Genomic DNA, 19,063 nt, shown 5'->3' on the forward strand with positions numbered 1-19,063 from the left:
ATTAATGACTTTACTATTAACAATATGTATTCACAGTGTAAAATGTTTGCCGTTAACACTCAATGGCATTTATGATTTTACATTAATGCCTTCATTTTGTTATTAGAATTATGCACACACGGTGATGAGTGTTTGCCATTACTTCGAAATGACGTAAAACAGACACCTGATCAATATGTGTACATATATTGTTCTTTGTCTTACCTAACACAGGAATGTCGACGTCGTTTTCTGATTAGCTAAGCGCTCTTCTATTATTTTCAATGTACCCCACTTACAAGCGAGGTCCATGCTGCCAATGGTGCTTCGTGGGAGCACGTCTTTATCGCGAAGACAGAATCACGCATGATGCACCGAAATTACCGATGTTTTGCGAATGCAAAACGATGGAAGTGAAATAACTCTAAACGTCCTTTTCTTGTATCGTTTGCAATATCCAGCGATGGCTACGAAATAAATTGCCTTGCATTCCAATAAACAAAGTTTGACAAAACGTTCAAATGAAGTCCCTGCAAATATTAAGAAGGGAATTACTACGACAATACCTGCAGGAAAAACAGCAAGATACAAGATTCGAATTGTTTGATACACACAGGTTAGCTGAAGTGTATGACCCAATACCCTTGCTTCAAACAGTTCAAACTTGACATTGAGGTGCTCGGTAAGATAAATATGCAGCTGTTCACTGGTCCCTCGGGGCCCAAGGGTTGATGTACCCTCAATGTGTATTTATGTCCCCCTCACCCTTTGAACTCAGGGAACATAAACAAACATAGAGGGTACATCCATCCATGTCCCCTTCATGACAGGGGAACAACTCATAGTGTACATATCTTATATATCTTACACTAGGGAATGCACATGTACAAACTGTTGAGACTTGAAGTAATGTGAACACTACAGGACAGTTGAACATCTTCTACAATTCCCTCACATCCGACTATCCCTTCCTACATCCTATTGACTTGCACTGAATCTCCTAGGATTCCCATACGTCAGATTGTCTTCCTCTATCATGCTACTAACTTGTACAGTGGAACATCTCCTAGGATTCCCATACATCAGATTGTCCTCCTCCGTCATCCTATTGACTTGTACAGCAGAACAATATCTGCGTGGAAAACAAGAAGATGGAAGTGTTACGGCTAAACATTTGCCGTGAAAAACGATGTAAGAAACCCCCTGTGAACCGGCAAAACAGAACAAAGAAAAGTCTAAATCCTTCATATACTGTATTATTAGATGTAAGCAAGAGAGCAAGTTATACAAGGTCACAACTTGAAGTCAATTTAACAATTTACTGATTTCAAATAAAATACAAATGAGGCAAAACCTAAGGCAATGGGTCACAAAATATAATATAGCAAACTCACCAAAGTCTTAGTGCGAGTGATAAACAGTCACGCAGAATGTAACACAGCGGTCGGTCTCTGACAGCGGTTAATGCAGATCAAACGTTGACAGCGATTTATGATGCTACTCAGTGATGTGTCCCCGTCTCAACACGGCAACTGGCCATTATATATATATATATTCAGACATTTCCCGACCATACACACATTTGACCATCGCCAACACTGTAGAAATCTCTAGCAGTCTCCCGGAAGTAACAAATAGAAATACAAGGGCAGATCATTTCCGGACAGGCTGCTACCAAGATCTTATAAATGCTGACCATCTATTATACGAAATGTGACCCATCATAATTATTATTCAAAACACTAAATGTTGTGACCCAATAATAATTATTACTTAATTAATAATAACAATATAGAGGAAATACACACTCGTAACACAAGATTCGTTTGATTCACACAGGTTAGCTGAAGTGTAAGATCCGATACCTATGCGTGAAACAGTTGAAAGTGAACATTGAGGTGTTCGGTAAGAAAAATATGTTGTTCACTGCTCCCTGGGGGCCCATGGGTTGATGTACGCTCGATGTTTGATTATGTTGCTATCGTCTTTCAGGCTCAGAGCACATAAACAAACCACAGGAGTACATCACTCCATGCCGCCTGTAACCAGTGAACGACTTATTATGTTGACCTTCAAACCGGCGTGACATTAGAGCCTCAGCAAAGGCTGTGCGTTTACACAGTGCTATGTCTTTGCCTTTAACCCACCATTACATTAGAGACCCTGAAAAGGCAACACGTACACAGAGTGCTATGTGTTTGCCGTTAACACACCATGACGTTACAACCTATACTTCAGGGGTATGTTTATACACATGTACAGCTACAATGTTGTGCTTCCAGCTGAAGGGATGGGGACAGGTGCCATTGCTGGGATCGCTGTAGCTGCCTTCCTCATCATTCTCCTTGCAGTCATCTTCGCGGTCGTTTTAGTCAGGTTAGTTCATGCTTGTTGAACTATCCTTCAGGATGTGAAACACTGAAAATACAGGCGTTGGGTGTTAAAGTTGTATTTTGATTAACATTAACGACGTTTCCACTTCGCACTGATATATATGAGAGTTATGTGTTGAACTGTCAGCCTACAAGTTCCTGATGCTACCACATAACCAACTCCTCAAATTCACTATTTCTACGTAACGTAACGGGGCACTGACTCGTTTCTATTTTCAGATATGTTTCTTTGGAATATATTAATATGAAAAGAATTAGTCGTCAGATTTCTGATTATCATTATTTTCGTAACTTGATTTGTGTGTTTTTCTTATGTCGCTTCTCCCTCTCCGTGGCTAGCACTCATTAATATATTTGTGTTATTGTAGACGGAAATCTGGACTTAAAGAAGAGCAAGGTGTTCGGGATGACAACACTCCCACCGCCACAAGCCACTCAGTTAAAATGATAACAATCAACAAATCCTCAAATGCGACAACTTCCATGAAAGGTAGATGTATTTGACGAATACTCAGGTTTTACAATCATTTACATTTGCACTGATGACGAACTTAGGCCAGATATTGTACAGATATGTTTAATTCTCTGTGAATTCAAAATATAGGGTTACAGTGCCATGGAGTTAACGGCTTCAAAGGGATAAGATCACTTACTTCCATATTTACCACAACACAGACAAAGGAAGCTTTAAGAAATGTTGGAAACGTCATTGGAAATAAATCATATGCTTTGAGAAGTTAGAAGAACACCTATATGTTATACCACACATATTCACACAAGTGGCTTGCCATGGAATTGACCGTGAAGGCTCGGGGTAGAACAGGCATTCAGCAACCCTTGCTTGCCATATAAGGCGACTATGCTTGTCGCAAGAGGCAACTAGCGGGATCAGGTGGTCAGACTCGCTGACTTGGTTGACGCATGTCATCGGTTCCCAATTGCGCTGATCGATGGTCATGTTGTTGATCACTAGATTGTCTGGTCCAGACTCGATTATTTACAGACCGCCGCCATATAGCTGGAATATTGCTGAGTGCGTCGTCAAACTCAACTCACTGACTCATTCCCATGGTGTGGTAGCCTAGTAGTTAAAGTGTTGGTTTGTCACGTCAATGACCCATTTTTGATTCCTTACATGGGTACAATGTGTGAAGCCAATTTCTGGTGATCCCTGTCATGGTATTGCTGGAATATTGCTAAAAACGCTGTAAAAGTCACTCACTCACTCACTCCCTTGGGCTTCTTTCTGTATTTCCTACCGTTTGTCAGCATGTGTGTGTAAACATATATTTAGTCAATGCAATGCACACACACGCACATCTGACTATTTCTAGCACACTGTATATGAAATGAACACATAAATGATTGAAGTTGTTGATCACGTTATTACCAGATCAGAGGAACATGTACCACTTAATCATGATATCTGGGCGAATATAGTATTCCCTTAACACTTTAGCTGTATGAAATAGCAAACATGGTTGCACAGACAAAATGGTGTCATGTTGACATCTATAAAGAATACAGTATGCGAAGAGCTTGTATTGCCGATTTTGACGATGAGTTTCCTTTTAAAAGAGGTTTAGTTTATGCCGATTATAATCAGCCGATATTCAGATGTTATAATATTTACATACATCTGGCGAAAGATGTTTTCATCTGGGTATAATACCACTTTATGTCTGTCCAAAAAAAAGAAGAAGTGCTAAATATAAGTTCTGTAATAACTTAACACTATCTTTGAAGATGGGTCATCCCAGGTTTCCCTGCTGGGAACAGCAACTGAAAACAACGTGGACGGTGCTGGCGAGGTGTACTACAACATAGCATCTACATCCCGATCCGCTACAGCAGTGTCATTGAAAGACTTCCCAGAGTATGTCAGAAAGTGGCGGTCGCAGAAACAACACCTTTTTGACGAATTTCAGGTAAACAAGAGGTGGAAGAGATTTTTTAATATCACTGAACATAGTTAGACAGTTAAGAATATATCATGGTCATGCTGTAATTCCAATACATTGTTGCAATATGTTTTACTTTTATAACCTAGATAATAACATTGACGATGATAACAGGGATGTGTATTGGCAATTACTACGTACGATGTATTGCAACATATTGCGATTAAGGCACCCGTATTGCGATACATTGTGAACTGAACTTTTTTGACAGTCAATGACAGTACTTGTACATGTCGATCCTATTTTCTGGCTTGTAAGTCCATAAAACACCTTTTTATTTTTTCTGATAACAGCAATCTCAAAATTAGGTTGCACAGTCATGTGGATTCTATTTTCGTTTCATAAACTTCTTGCATGACACTATTCCGTTTTGCATATATTCTTTTGAATAATGAAGGAAACCATATGTTGTGAGTAAAAGTGTGTAGGTTTTAATTTAAAACATAATCTAAATAAATATATGTGTCTTTTTACCCAGTATACCGGTTTTCAGAGAAAATATTTCAATACTCATCGTTTGAAAAGCGTATTGCGATATACCGGTATACCGTTAATACCGTGCAGTCCTAGTTGGTGTATTAGAAGGATTATACTCTCTCATCCTATAACTGAAGTTCAAACTGACATCGTGTAAAATATGTTGTTTGTACATCATATATGTGTCAAACGGGATCCGACAACACGTAACTAACAAGGCGTTTAGGAAGACATCGGTATCAGTACCCACAACTGTATACATCCGTACGCCTGGCACGCGGTACATAATCACTACCACTTCCTTTCAGAAACTTCCGAAGGATCTTATCAACGCCCACAGTGTCGCCTTTGCTGCTCACAACATCAAGAAAAACAGATACAAGAACATATGTGCATGTAAGCTATGTGTACACACGTGTCCGTTCATTACATAGCAGTACAATAAACCATATATGTTTTTCGTATGTGAATACATAGACCTACACCATCTGTGACTGTACAAATAAGGCGTTTATTGAAAAAATTGTTTCAATGTGTTATGCGAGTCAAGATGGTAAAAACGTGCCCGATGTCAGTAAAACGTCAACCATACCTATTTTCGTCATACAGAAGTACTGTTGTCACAAATGGGCCTAATTCAAAATAGGTTTGGAGAACCGTCGAAAAGGACAGGCATTACAAAACGAATTACAGTGTTATATACAACCCATCAGAAGTTTAGACTCAAAGCACTCACAATACGTTATGTATATGTAGATGGTTACATCGAAAATGAATTTCACTACTAACTTTTGGGTGAACCAATTGCAAACCGTATGCAGCAGGATCATGTATCAAATTGCTGAAAAGCATGTGCAGATGTCGTGCATTTGAACACCTGCGTTTTGGTGTAAAAGTTTGCTAAGAATTTTCACTGAGTTTCACCTTTCATTGAACTCGTGACAATAGTCTTTTCAACGTTTGTTTTACGATACACGAGTCCGTGCATAAACAGTTCATTTGAACAGTATGGGATATTTTGTAAAATTTAGTTCAGAACAGTTGTTGGAAGTAAGTGGTTACATTTACACAAATGAGTCTAAACGTTTGATCGTTAGTATAGTTCTAAAGTGAACAAATTGCAATGCGAAAAATCACATGTGTCCTTGCGATCTAAGATGTCTGTTTTCCTGTGCCGTCAGTTTTCTCGTCACCTGTTCGAATCTCGCATTCACCCAAATCATGGTTCATTAGAACCATCCCATTGCTGACTGGTTTTACAACCACAACTATTTACGTCTTCGTATCATATAATATCAAATTTACGTTGTATGACAATATGGCGTTAAGCACAACCCGTCCATTTTGAATATTTTAGTTATTTCCCGTAGGCATTTCGATGTTGATCGTACATGCACGAGGCACGCGAATGGATCGGAGAGTCAGGAGACTGAGACTGGTTGATTCTTGTCTATACGTACGGCATAGTTCGTTTATATAGGCTATCTATGGAGTGTGTGGTCCAGTTTATAACCCGAGGCCTACGAACACATCAGATCCTTTGAAAATAAACATTTTGTTCATCATCTACCAGCTCATCATGTCAGGTTGTAACATTTCAGTTGACCACTCGAGGGTAGTGCTGCAGACTGACCCACAGGACCCCGGGGTCGGGGATTACATCAACGCTTGCCATATAGATGTATGCACCACTTACAAAGGCTATTTTCCAGTATAACTGTTCGAAACGTACTAAATCCTGTGCGTAAAACAACGCCGACATTTATGTTCGAATTATCAATGGTATATGCATGTACAATGCCTATTGTGTCAGTAATGGTTGGACCATGGTCCAGGGGAGGTAAACCGGAAGCACAACTGCATGTGAACGCAAGCAATATGTTTCTGGTAGATAAGAAGCCACTATACTGCACTTGTCCTTATGTGGCGTTTGAACTCCTTCCTGATTGTGGTTAACATTACAGTCGAAGTGTTGTCAGTTCTTTGCATGTACATCACAATCCTAAAGATAACCAAGAGGTGCTGGGATTGTTACGACAAGAACAGTAGTTGTCTAGGTAAAGGAACTCACACACTAACTATATTCTAATTCTAGACCCCCAAGAAGAAGAAATCATTCATCGCAGCACAAGGTATTTGCTTCATTACGATTTTTGATAGCTAAAACTGCAGCGCACTTTCTCTCTTTGTAAGAAATGTGGAAGTTCTTTAACAGTTCAGTCATCTCAAATCTTACTGGAATCTGATAAAATATGCTTTAATCAATCAGGTCCGAACGACACCATTCTCAACGATTTTGTGAGGATGTTGTGGGAACATGACGTCACGCGGGTGGTCATGCTGACAAATCTATTTGAGGAGGGGAAGGTTAGTAGAAATTGTTTGAATGCGAGGACTTCTTGGCAACGTTAACACAATCTGTGATTAATATGCTATGCTATTAAAATGATCCATGGAGTCAAAAAGAGTTAAAACCAAGAACACTATCACATTTGCTCCGTCCCACACCAGACGTATACGGAGAATAGGATTGTACATGGCTCAACAGAACAAAAACCCGTTCTTGCAGCAAAAATGCCACCAGTACTGGCCAGAGGAGGGTGAGCAGATGTTTGGGAAGGTATCCGTCAGCATTAGAGACACACAAAAGCATGCTGACTACACGATACGGAAGTTCGTCTTGAAGAAGGTGAGTACTGTAAGAGAGATTACCTAATGTACCGTACTATTTGCAAATAAATACATGAGGGAATTGTTGTAACAGTTTTTGAAGCATTTGATTTGTGACATGATTTTCGTTAATAAGAAAAAGTCCGTGAGTAGGAGAAGTATACAGATATAATACATACTCTTGAATTCAAAATTACTTGTTTATCTCGCAGTAGTGTTTTACAGATAACTGTATTGAAGATTTAACAGGTTGGACACTTAAATTATACACAGTTTATGTGTGTTGTTCCTTGTGACGAAAGAAAACAGTTTTGGAGCATAAGGAGCGTGTGTATTTCGTCTACACTGACAGGGATTTGTCCCTCTCATTACCCCTCACTTAATACTCACACAAATACATTTTAAATTGTTTAATACTGCGTCCCGGAGATAAAATATTTGTAGCGATTTACGATTAAACAATAACAGGATTTACCATAAAAATGTCATATGTGTATGATTAATGATAAATACCAGATAGTTTATTGGATATTGCTGTGATGAGATGTCACTTTAGCAAATACGATTCTATAAAAATGGTTTAGAACTCGCTATTAGTCTAGGGTGGAAAGAATATCAGCGAATGTCGAAATATGATGAGTGCAAACGTTTACTACATTTGTTCTTGAATGCGCAGTACTGTTGGTCATCCGATCTGTTTGTATTAAGTTAACTGTATTGCATTCCTATTATTTTAGGATGGATGCAAAGCACGATCAGTGACACAGTACCACTACACGGCGTGGCCAGACAAGGGGGTACCGAGGTCACCTTGGTCCCTCCTCGACTTCCGGGACAAAGTGATGAACTTCCAGACGGCCAGTAATGGTCCTGTCGTCGTCCACTGCAGGTGATAATTCACTTGATTTAACAGAATTCTGAGAATATATCAAAGATCTATCTCTGAGAATTTAATTTAAATGTCCAAATTGCCTTATATAGTATGTTCTTTCTTACAGTCTACGTATTTTTACTGTCGGATGCTGATGGAATGGTCCATATTGTCAGCTCTGATTACCTGCAACGTCTAGGAATACCCTGAGTGATAATGCTATTATTATGAAATTGTACCCGCATCAATGACCATATTATCTGATGATGTCTGTGGTTCTCTGCAACGTGTTGATGCACACGTTCATCTCCATAGTAATCCATAACTGTATCTGACAACCTTACTCACAACATTCACTAGGTTCTGTCAAAATAGTCTTTTATTCCCTTTTTCAAAGAAGCGAAGCTTTTCTCATTCCACTTTTTCTAACACGAACCTTTATAGTATTACCCTTTTAATGTTTTTTCATTCCATATTCCATATTAAACATTGCCCCTTATTCTTATATTTGATACTATGCCTTTTTTCTAACTCTGATGAAGAGAATACCCTTAATTTATGTTGATTTGACAGTGCTAGAACGATTGAGGTACGTAACTTACAATAACCTGTTTCAGCGCCGGGATAGGGCGAACGGGTACATTTATAGCTCTTCAGTACTTGAAGGAGGAGGCGGAACTCAGCGCCATGCAGGATGTGTACACGTGCGTGTGGAATCTCCGACATCAACGTGTCAACATGGTGCAAACCAAGGTGAGTTCAGCTTACACTGGACACATACATTCATTAACTGTGGTGAAGTGTATACAGTCTGTAGACATTCGGTAACGTGAGAATATCTAGGTTCCAATTCATTATTTCGACCCTGTACTCAAGCAGTATTATATTCGCACATTACCCGTTGTGCAGTTAAAGCGCACGTTTACATTCGAAAGTCCAAAACTTAAATTTCGGCGTCTGTGTGTTGGGTGTTTCAAATATTGTACCATATGTTTCTTTTCTGTTTCAGAACCAATACGTCTTCATTCACGAGGCAGCTCTGGTCTCTTTGATTTTAACGAAAAGTGTGTACACAGTCAACGAGTTCCGTCAACGGGTCGAGAGTCTTGTCAACGACCAGCCACGTTTACAAAAAGAGTTTCAGGTAGAATAAGCAGCTCGTGTTGCACTTGAAGAGTAAACCTGGTTGTACTGCTCAACATTATCTGTTAGGATTACCTGATTGTACTGTCTTGTGTCTTTATTTGATAACATAGGCGGCAACAGCTTGTATCGACAATACTTCGAATTTGGAGTGTTTAATGTACAGGGTTGAATGAACTATTATTACTGTTTGGATATGTATCTATTTCCATACAATTTGTCAAAGAAAAGTACTGTCTGACAAAAAGTGATGCAAAAATAATGAAAACGAACAGCAAAAACTACCGGTGGATAGCAGCCCGTAATTCTCGACCCAGTCATGTAAGGCCCGGTCCAGTCATGAAAAGTTCGGCCCAGTCGTGTAAAGCTGTAGTCATGATCTGCTGTGATGTTGTTCTTGGGCTTTATATTTATATAGTATTCCCAGAAATTATTGAAAATCATGTTGCGTCATGTAACTCATTACGTTTATTAACTTCTGGCGTTTTACTTACATAAACATGTTAAAACATCACCCTTTTACAGTCTCAGTCTTGTTTTAGTACTTTGCTAGACCTCCTCGCTCAGCAATGCATGCCTGAATACGCCTAGGCACACTACCCATCGAAGTTTGTAGGTAATCGTGTGACAGGGTATCCCAATATTGGACCACCTCGGCCTTCATATCTTCAATATTTCTCAGTCCCTTTTGGTTTATTCTGTCCTTCATGACTCCCCACACATTCTCAATTGGGTTTAGGTCTGGGCTGTAACTGGGCCAGTCTAAAACTTGAACATTTTCGCCCGACAACCACTGTTTTGTGTAGCGCGCAGTGTGTTTTGGGTCATTATCATGCTGGAAAATCCAATCATCTTCATACAATGTTTGTGCTGTCGGAAGAAGGTGACCATTTAGAATGTCAACGTATCTTTCTTTTGTCAAGTTTCCCGTGAAAACACACAATGGCGTCACTCCGCGAGCCGATATGCCACCCCACATGTGAAACTTCGAGCTATGTTTTGGTCGCTGGTAGATAGGTTTGACAGTATCTTTGGTCCAAATTTTCACACAATTAGGGAAAAGCCAAACAGAACTTTCATCCGAAAAGAAAACATTATCCCAATCTTGATTTTCATGAGCCCGACACCAGTTTAAACGTGTTTCCTTTTGTGCATCTTTCATCAACGGCGAGGGAATTCCACGTTTTTTCACCCAATTAAGTCTCTGTAATTCCTGCCTAACTGTTTCATTGCATACCTGAGGACTTCCTCTGCTAATCATTTCATTTCTGATGTTCTCAACACTTTTCAATTTGCCCCTACTCACAATCTGCCCAAGTCTTCGGCGATCCACAACACTGAATTTCCTAGGCCGACCTGCCCCTGCTTTGTGCTCTATCCCGGTTCCTGTTTGAATATTCTTCAAAGTTCTGTATACTGTAGACAGAGGAATACCATGTCTACAAGCGAACACTTTAGCATCAGCCTCACCCCTTTCAAAATTATCTAGAATGAGCTTTCTTTTCTCTCTTGCTGTAAATTCTGCCATGTCAACACAGGAAGCCGTCTGCTCAGACAAGGGAGATAACTCTTGACGTAATGAGCTGCCTTCTAAGCCTTCAAGAGTTGTCTCCCTTATTTAGTATGCTTTGTGCATAGTGAAAGCCCTTTTTCCAATCTTAGCATCATTAGAAAAAAACCAAAGATTTTCTCAATAATTTCTGGGAATGTACCAGTAATGATCTTGATAGCCATCCTTGGTTTCCCCAAAGCTAAATCGTCTACAGTTACTATAATGTCAGTCAACAGACATGCAACATATTCGATGTTATTGAAATACAAGACACAGGGGCCACTCTAACCTATATCTTTCTCTACTGGATTGTAGGCACTGCAAGGATACCCGGTCTGTGACACAGAAGGGGAATACAACAGAGCTCTGAACAACAGTGAAAAGAACAGATGCGACACAATATTAGCAGGTTGCACATTACTCCTTAAATAACAATTGTTGTACCTGTTTCCCCATCAGGTGAAACCCATGAAGATTTGATCTTCACTATCCCATGTCGTAAGAGGCGATTAATGGGATTGTGTGGTTAGGCTCGCTGACTTAGTTGACACGTGTCATCGTATCCCGATTGCACATATCGGTGTTCATGCTGTTGATCACTGGATTGTCTGCTCTAGACTCGATTATATACACACCTCCGCCATATAGCTGGAATATTGTTGAGCGAGCCATAAAACTAAACCCACTTACTCTTCATGAATAGCATCTAGTACTGTTTTGAAATGCTGACTGGTTGTAACATCAAGAGTTTCTCATTAACCTGGGATCTCTTCACAAAGAGATTTGACTTTGGCTGATACCAAATCACCTCTTAGTTTGAGTCTGAGGTACATGTATGTATTTACATGTCCACATATATTTCAGTGGTTGTATTTTAGAGTTACAAGATGGTCAATTATTGTATCCCTTGGTTGATCAGGAGATTCCTCTCGAGCAATCCTGATGCCACGCGCTGAACACGACGACATGGGCGGCACGTACATCAACGCTGTCTTTCTACCCGTGAGTATATGTAGTCGATGAAACGTCAGAAAGGTTTCATGGATATCAGCTTTACTTCAATGAGTCCCTTTGTCGAAGCAGTTGGCTTGCACTTTATTGTAAACGGTAGGTCCAAATTTACATCAAATCAACCGAAATCAAACAAATGAAAAGTATTTTGTATTTTGTATTTTCAATCCGATGTAGAAAAGTCGGTGAAATAAAACCGATAACTACAATAGATATTTACTGTTATTTTGTGTATCTCGATGTCATGTTCTGATTCCGATACTGCATGACTTGGATTGTGTTGGTGTTTTTCCACGCCAACAAAGGGCAGTTGCAATAGAATAATTGCACAACGCATACTTAAGGCAGATTATGCTATCACCTTTGGTATTAGTGGGGTCAACGTTGTGAGGCAGATTGTGTTTAGAGATTTCAAACCGGTTGAAAAAGGAACCAAAACCCCCGTCATCTGAATTTGGGCATGAAGTGACATTTATGTCAACTTCCGAGTTCGGGTATGTTCCAAAGCAGCAATAGCTTTATCGATATGAGATTTTCCAAATACGTGTTCTCGGGCGGTCCCTGTATCTGAATATCTTGACAGTATGTTATTCACTGGTTAATATGCAATGGTGGACCACATTTTGTATGTAAATTACAGGATGTTTTATGCATTATTTCATTTTAATGTCCACTGACGTCAGGGCTTTGAGAGAACTCAGAAGTTCCTCCAAACCCAAACCCCGCTGGCCAGCACAGTGTTCGACTTCTGGCGGGTGGTGTCTGACTACAAGGTTACCAGGATCATCATGCTAGATGACTACACAGCCAACAACGATGAGGTAATGGCGCCTGAAGCCGTACACAGTAAATATTGCCTGCGTATCAGTTCAGAGATAGTCAAAGACTAGTGTGTGATAAATTGACCAATGTGTGTTGCAGAGTGGTGTGTGATATTGTGACCTATGTGTGTTGCAGAGACGGATGTGTGATATAGTGACCAATGTGTGTTGCAGAGACTGGTGTGCCATATAGTAACTGGTGTGTCATATGAATTTTGTAACCAATGTGTGTTGCAGAGACTGGTGTGTGTAGCAGAGACTGATGTGTTATATAATGACTGGTGTGTGTTGCACAAACTGGTATGTGTAGCAGAGTCTGGTGTGTTATATGGTGACTGGTATGCGACATAGTCACTGATGTGTCCTGCAGAGACTGGCGTGTTATATGGAGACTGGTGTCTTATTTAGTGACTGATGTGTGGTGCAGGGACTGGTGTGGGTAGCAGAGACTGGTGTGTGATATAGTGACTGGGCTGTGTAGCAGAGACTGGCTTGTACTAGGGACTACTGTGTGATATTGATTGGTGTGTGATATAGTGGTTGATGTGTTATATAGTGACAGGTGTGTGATATAGTGACGGGTTTGTGTAGTAACCGATGTGTGTTCAAGAGACAGCGCCCCTGTTTTCGAAAGGATTCTAGCCCTTGGATATTAAACTTTGAACCGAGGGTCTAGGATAGGTGTCCTAAGTTATTTTTGAAAGGACATCCTAACTAGGGCAAGTAGGTTAGGTTCTGACTTGTCCTAAGTCTGTCTTAGTGGAAATCAACGTGGTGTGGTAATTGTTCGGTCACCAATTTTGATTTTTTTCGCAGAAATAACTCGCCTAAATTACATCGGAATTTATAACTGCTCAAAGCTTTGATTAGTATGAAGAGTTTTTAAGTTTGTTTTATCAATTTATTATCAATGAATAGAGACACACATGCTTCAGATCTACAAAAGAACTTTGTTCAATTCTTACCTATTCAATCCCTTTTCATTCACAACACTTCTCTTTTCTATCACATTGTTGTGAAATGTCAGGGCCAACTTCGTAAGGGAGGTAACTCATGTTGTTTACCTGGGTGAATTTTGCCGTTGTGTGATAACACATAATAGGAGATCAAGTCATGATTTTCATTAAAAAAAATCAAATTAAAGTATTCTTTGCACATATTTTACACCGTAACTGCAATTTTGGTACGTACTCTAAAATATCGTAAAGAGATGAAATATTGAATACAAACAATATTTATATCTAACAATACAGTACTGTAATTGAAACAAATAGATATATAAATGTCTTATTAACTATTTTAAATCTGTTCCAGTACGAGTTCATTCTATATGCTGAATTTCACTTTTCATGGACTTTTTACTTTGATTTCTAGTCTTCCCAATCATCTTAAGCTTGTAAACGAAATAAACGTTGTACAAATATGTATGTGTTTTCACGCAATAGATCGTGGATAACGTTTAGGGAAATCGCCAATTTAATGATGGTTTCTCTATCTGACCTACAGAAGAGCTCACTATGTTAGCTAGGACCGGCAGCTCAACTAAGGACAGGGTTAGGATCGTTTCGAGAATGAGTCCTATCCTAACGGTAGGATGTCCTAACTGCTGTCTTAACTTGTTAGGATCTGTCTTAGATCGGACAGTTTCGAGAATAGACACTCTGATGTGCTATATTGTCACTATGTATGACAAGTGACCTCTATTTCAGGATGCAGCTGTCTACTGGCCAGATGTGCATACACCCCTGGAACTCGGGCCGTTCCAACTGAAATGCTTAAACACATCACAAAACAGTGAAATCGTCTTCCGACAACTAGAACTCAAAGAGGTTTGGTTGTTACTAGATATATCAAAATTATAATAAGTGCCAGTAGACAATTTTTTCTCCATAAATAATTACACACAATCAAAGTATTTAGATTCTATATACATGTAATCGCATATTCATGTCATGACTGTACAATACAGATATTCCTGTTTCAGGAGGATTGCGTCACTAAGATCGCTCACTACACCGCCAAGTTCTGGCCAGAGAGAAGCCTGCCTTCACCGGATTCACTACTGCAGTTTGTGCGGATGTCGGAAGTCACGACCACACAAGATGAAACTCCTATAATCGTACACTGCAGGTGGTGATTTCTTCATTTATATATTTATATCATATTCATATATTCTATATTTTGGAGAGAATTGGATGGCCTATTAGAGTTTGTACAGAAGTATTACACTGAATTTTCAAAGTTTTTATTTTTGTTGCTGATTTGGTCACATTCTTTCACCCAAGGTTTGTGAGTTACACGTCATAGTCTTATTTGATAATTAATTACGACAGAAATACTGTACAGCATGTCACTATGTATACAACATTGACTGCAGAAACGGAGCCCAGAGAAGCGGACTGTTTTGTGCAGCGGCAGCCATTTTAGAACGAGCGCAGGATGACCAGACAGTAGCTGTACCCGTCGTTGTTGGAAACAACAAGGCAATCAGGAAGCACAATATCACTGATGTGGTAAGTTGGGATGTTACTGCTGAACAGGGCTTAAGGTAAATCATGATGAACGCGTGCGTTCAAGGCTTAACTACAATTACAAAAATGCCCGGGCTTACACATGACTGTTTGTAAAGCACACCATCAATATCATCTAAATGTCAACCTTTGCAAACCTATCGAGCATGCAGGAAACAACTGGCTTGCCTGACGGTTGTCATCATATTCGTCAGTGTGGACTCTCAATACGCTCTCTGGTCAGTCACTTTCCACTCCTGCAGGTCAACTGATTTGATTTTAAGATCGTGATTGATTATATCAGTTTAGCATTTACTGTGGAAAAGATCATATTTCATAACTTTCATTATGCTAATGTCATAACAGACTTAGATGTGTAATCATTGTGTCCTCAGTATTTTCTTTTAGAATAAACTCTAGGACAAAGCATGGCTTAGGCAAAATAGCCTCCTATGTTAATTTCCACTATACAGCATTCACACAAGCAGCTTGTTTTTGTTCACCGTTGTTTGAACAAGATCGGATCTAGGTTCGGAACAATGTGGTGATCACACCACCTCAAACATATTTTCATCTGTTTTAAGTCCCAGTACACGCTGTGCTACAAGATCCTTACCGAACACTTGGCATCAGAGGCAGTCTATTCCAACAACAGTGTAGATGACAGCGCAGATGTTGCCGAAGAAGAAGGCGAAGCAAACGTATACTCTAACATTGAAGAACCGATCTACTCCAACCAGTGATAGGGCGAAGATACTGTTACACGGAACATGGCAGAACCTAAATATCACCAGAGAGTAACAGTTAAACAGTTAGATCCATGGTTATATGGCAATACAATATATCCCTATTTATTGTGCGCCACTTGCAATACGATCTTCTTTTGAATGGCATGTACGGTCGATATATACGACATCAATGTTTCAATAGTTGATATATATTTTGGCAGGCATTGTTGTTAATGTATTTGAAATTGAAGAATCCTCCATGTGTTGAGCAAATGCGGGTCAACTGTGGGGCATCCATTAGTACTGTTATGTCCAGGGTACAAGTTGCATACACATGTCATTTTCACAGATGCAGTGTAGTTCATGAACTATGTCATGTTAGCAGCTGAAACCACAGAGGACTTCTCAAAACAACACTCTTTGTATTGGCAGAAAGAATCATCGAAATGTTACATGTTATTTTGGGGATTACACTTTCTCAACACTGTACAAATTGTTGTCGTTTGGGGGAGGTTAGAGCTGGTTAGTGGTTAGAGCCTGCTGGTTAGAGCGTTTACTCGTCACGTAGAAAACCCGGGTTCTTTTCCGACGTGGGTACAATGTGTAAAGCACAATTATATATTTGCTGGAATAGTGCTGATGGCGTCGTAAATCCACACACCCTCACCTACATCCTGGATTAGAAGATACACCGTGAGTCCGGCACCCGATCACAAGCACCCAATGTCATCAATCTAACCCACTTATCCACCGTGGCCTCTCTACCAAACCTACGCCTCACAACTGGCATGATGGACCACTTAGATAGTGTATCTCTGATGAATCATGTAAATTGGCACGTTTTCCTCATCGAAATGTTACATTCCACGACAACCTTATGTGCCTTGACATTGGCTTAGTTACCGCTTTACGCTCAGATAATTTGTGATAGTGTCATGTACACAGGACTCACGAAAAGCATGATTCTTTAGTCAAGATCACATCTTACCATATTCACTCATATGCTTGGCATGAAACGGCCGGAAACACAAATGGTATTGACTTGAGATAACCAAGTTTTTTTATCATGTTGACTGCTTTATTTATCCTCCTGGACAATTGGAGTCATAATCACGCACCATATCTTTTCTTTCATTTTCCTTTTAAAGAGATGTTTGGTATTATTGATGTCACTATGCAATACTGCCACTGTGATACAAACATTCAATCACTCGTCATCGCTTGTATATAGTATTTGCCGGAAGACGTGTGTAATTGTTCTTTTCGCTTTCACAAAATATCGTAATACTTTCTATGTTATACTTTAATCGTTGTCTGATGTACATAAGATTTACATTACCCACACTCCTCGTTCCTCTTCCAGAATATTATATCAAACATTGTTTAAGTATAGCAGAAAACACGCCTTCGAGGTTTTGATAGACGATGTAAAACCGGAGGGGGACGGGAATGTCCCCACCTCAAAGGTCTCTAACATATTTACCGTCAATGATGGGTAATTACAATGTATATGATCATGACTTAATGAAGCTACATAACAATAACTAAAGTGTCTTTGATAGGCATTCTAGAAGTTGAGTAGATGAAGAATGAGAACTATGGATTATGGATTTATGCGATTGAATTATTATCTATTTATACATGTGGTTACTGTCATTAAATTGATTTTACGTGTGCTTTATTTATTGAAGAATGAGGACTGTGATTTATGGATATACAACTTCTTTTATTCAGTGAGTGCGACGTTTCGACATAAATACTAATGTCGTTGTCAAGCAAAATGTATATATTCCTCCACAATGCATTACCCTGTACCATTTGCTTGACAATGACATCAGTATCTATGTCGAAACGTCGCACTCACTGAATAAAAGAAGTCGTATATCCATAAATCATAGTCCTCATTCTTCAATAACTAAAGCGCACGTATAATCAATTTAATGACAGTAACCACATGTACAAATAGAAAATAATTCAATCGCACGTCCTTCGTCGGCCCGGTGGCCGTGTGGTAGAGCATCTGCCTTTAAACTGGACGGTTCCACTTCCAGTCTTGGTAGGGAAATCATTTGCAATTTGAGTTTAATCTTCAACGATATTTTATCAATTGATTTCAAATAGTCATACATCATTTGCATATTAATGTTCATTTAGAGTTTGGAAAAGATGATTGCAGAAAGTAAAACCTGGGAAGAGGTCTAACTAACGAGAAGTAAAACTCGTCCCTGCAAAACAAAAACCTCAATGTGGTTATTCTGGGAAAACAAGAGATGACCAAATATTTAGTGCGAAGCCCACTTCAGGTTAATATTACTTCTGAATGTGTATATGTGCCTATATAGTACATGACTATTGTGGATAGCATGTTAACGTGATCTAACTGTTCTGGTCAGTCTCTGTGTAAAGCTTATTTATGGAATAAAACAGGTTTTCTTGTATTCGCAAGTCTTTCAATTGTTGTATAGAAGACAGGAAGCTGATGTTATGCCCGACTGACGAGGCTGATACGTTTAAAAACATATTTCCCACATAAACTATACGAGTGATGAATTCCATGTGTCATTTCACAAAACTGTTCCTCTATTAATAAAGCAATGCGTCGGAATTAACATGGAACCTGGGTCGCTATATAGCTATGTATATTGTGCGGATAGCCTATTACACAGTCGGTGAAGTACATTAGAGATGCACCTCGTAAGGGCTTGGCTCAATTTAAATAAAATTACTTTAGGAATTGTAATCCGGATTTAGTCCAAAATGTGCAATCTCATTCCCATGTATTCCAACATGTGCTGGGACCCACACAATGTCACATGTAATGTACATTCTTGTTCACTACTAAATTGAGTTTAGAATTATTATTCAGTCCAGGCTTCAGCAGAAGGCACGGTGGTGTGACAGGCTGGTTTACAGTTGTAAGTACCATGTTGAACAGTTAATCTATAAG

General features: G+C 39.4%; 1 protein-coding gene across 1 annotated transcript in view; it reads left to right on the top strand.

Annotated features, from left to right (window-relative positions):
- LOC137290593 (uncharacterized) overlaps positions 1 to 18,554 on the top strand; it is a 45,492-nt gene extending 26,938 nt beyond the window's left edge. The window contains exons 17-34 of the mRNA XM_067821635.1: positions 2,262 to 2,355; positions 2,741 to 2,862; positions 4,119 to 4,300; positions 5,119 to 5,206; positions 6,412 to 6,491; positions 6,906 to 6,942; positions 7,080 to 7,177; positions 7,380 to 7,499; positions 8,218 to 8,369; positions 8,969 to 9,104; positions 9,361 to 9,495; positions 11,362 to 11,455; positions 11,966 to 12,048; positions 12,741 to 12,878; positions 14,588 to 14,707; positions 14,863 to 15,008; positions 15,256 to 15,391; positions 15,973 to 18,554. Coding sequence (XP_067677736.1) covers positions 2,262 to 2,355; positions 2,741 to 2,862; positions 4,119 to 4,300; positions 5,119 to 5,206; positions 6,412 to 6,491; positions 6,906 to 6,942; positions 7,080 to 7,177; positions 7,380 to 7,499; positions 8,218 to 8,369; positions 8,969 to 9,104; positions 9,361 to 9,495; positions 11,362 to 11,455; positions 11,966 to 12,048; positions 12,741 to 12,878; positions 14,588 to 14,707; positions 14,863 to 15,008; positions 15,256 to 15,391; positions 15,973 to 16,131 — 2,120 coding nt within the window. The 3' untranslated portion in view covers positions 16,132 to 18,554. The remainder of the gene's footprint in view (positions 1 to 2,261; positions 2,356 to 2,740; positions 2,863 to 4,118; positions 4,301 to 5,118; positions 5,207 to 6,411; positions 6,492 to 6,905; positions 6,943 to 7,079; positions 7,178 to 7,379; positions 7,500 to 8,217; positions 8,370 to 8,968; positions 9,105 to 9,360; positions 9,496 to 11,361; positions 11,456 to 11,965; positions 12,049 to 12,740; positions 12,879 to 14,587; positions 14,708 to 14,862; positions 15,009 to 15,255; positions 15,392 to 15,972) is intronic.
- Positions 18,555 to 19,063: the final 509 nt, after the last annotated feature.

This window comes from Haliotis asinina, chromosome 7 (assembly GCF_037392515.1).
Source record: "Haliotis asinina isolate JCU_RB_2024 chromosome 7, JCU_Hal_asi_v2, whole genome shotgun sequence".
NCBI lineage: Eukaryota > Metazoa > Mollusca > Gastropoda > Lepetellida > Haliotidae > Haliotis > Haliotis asinina.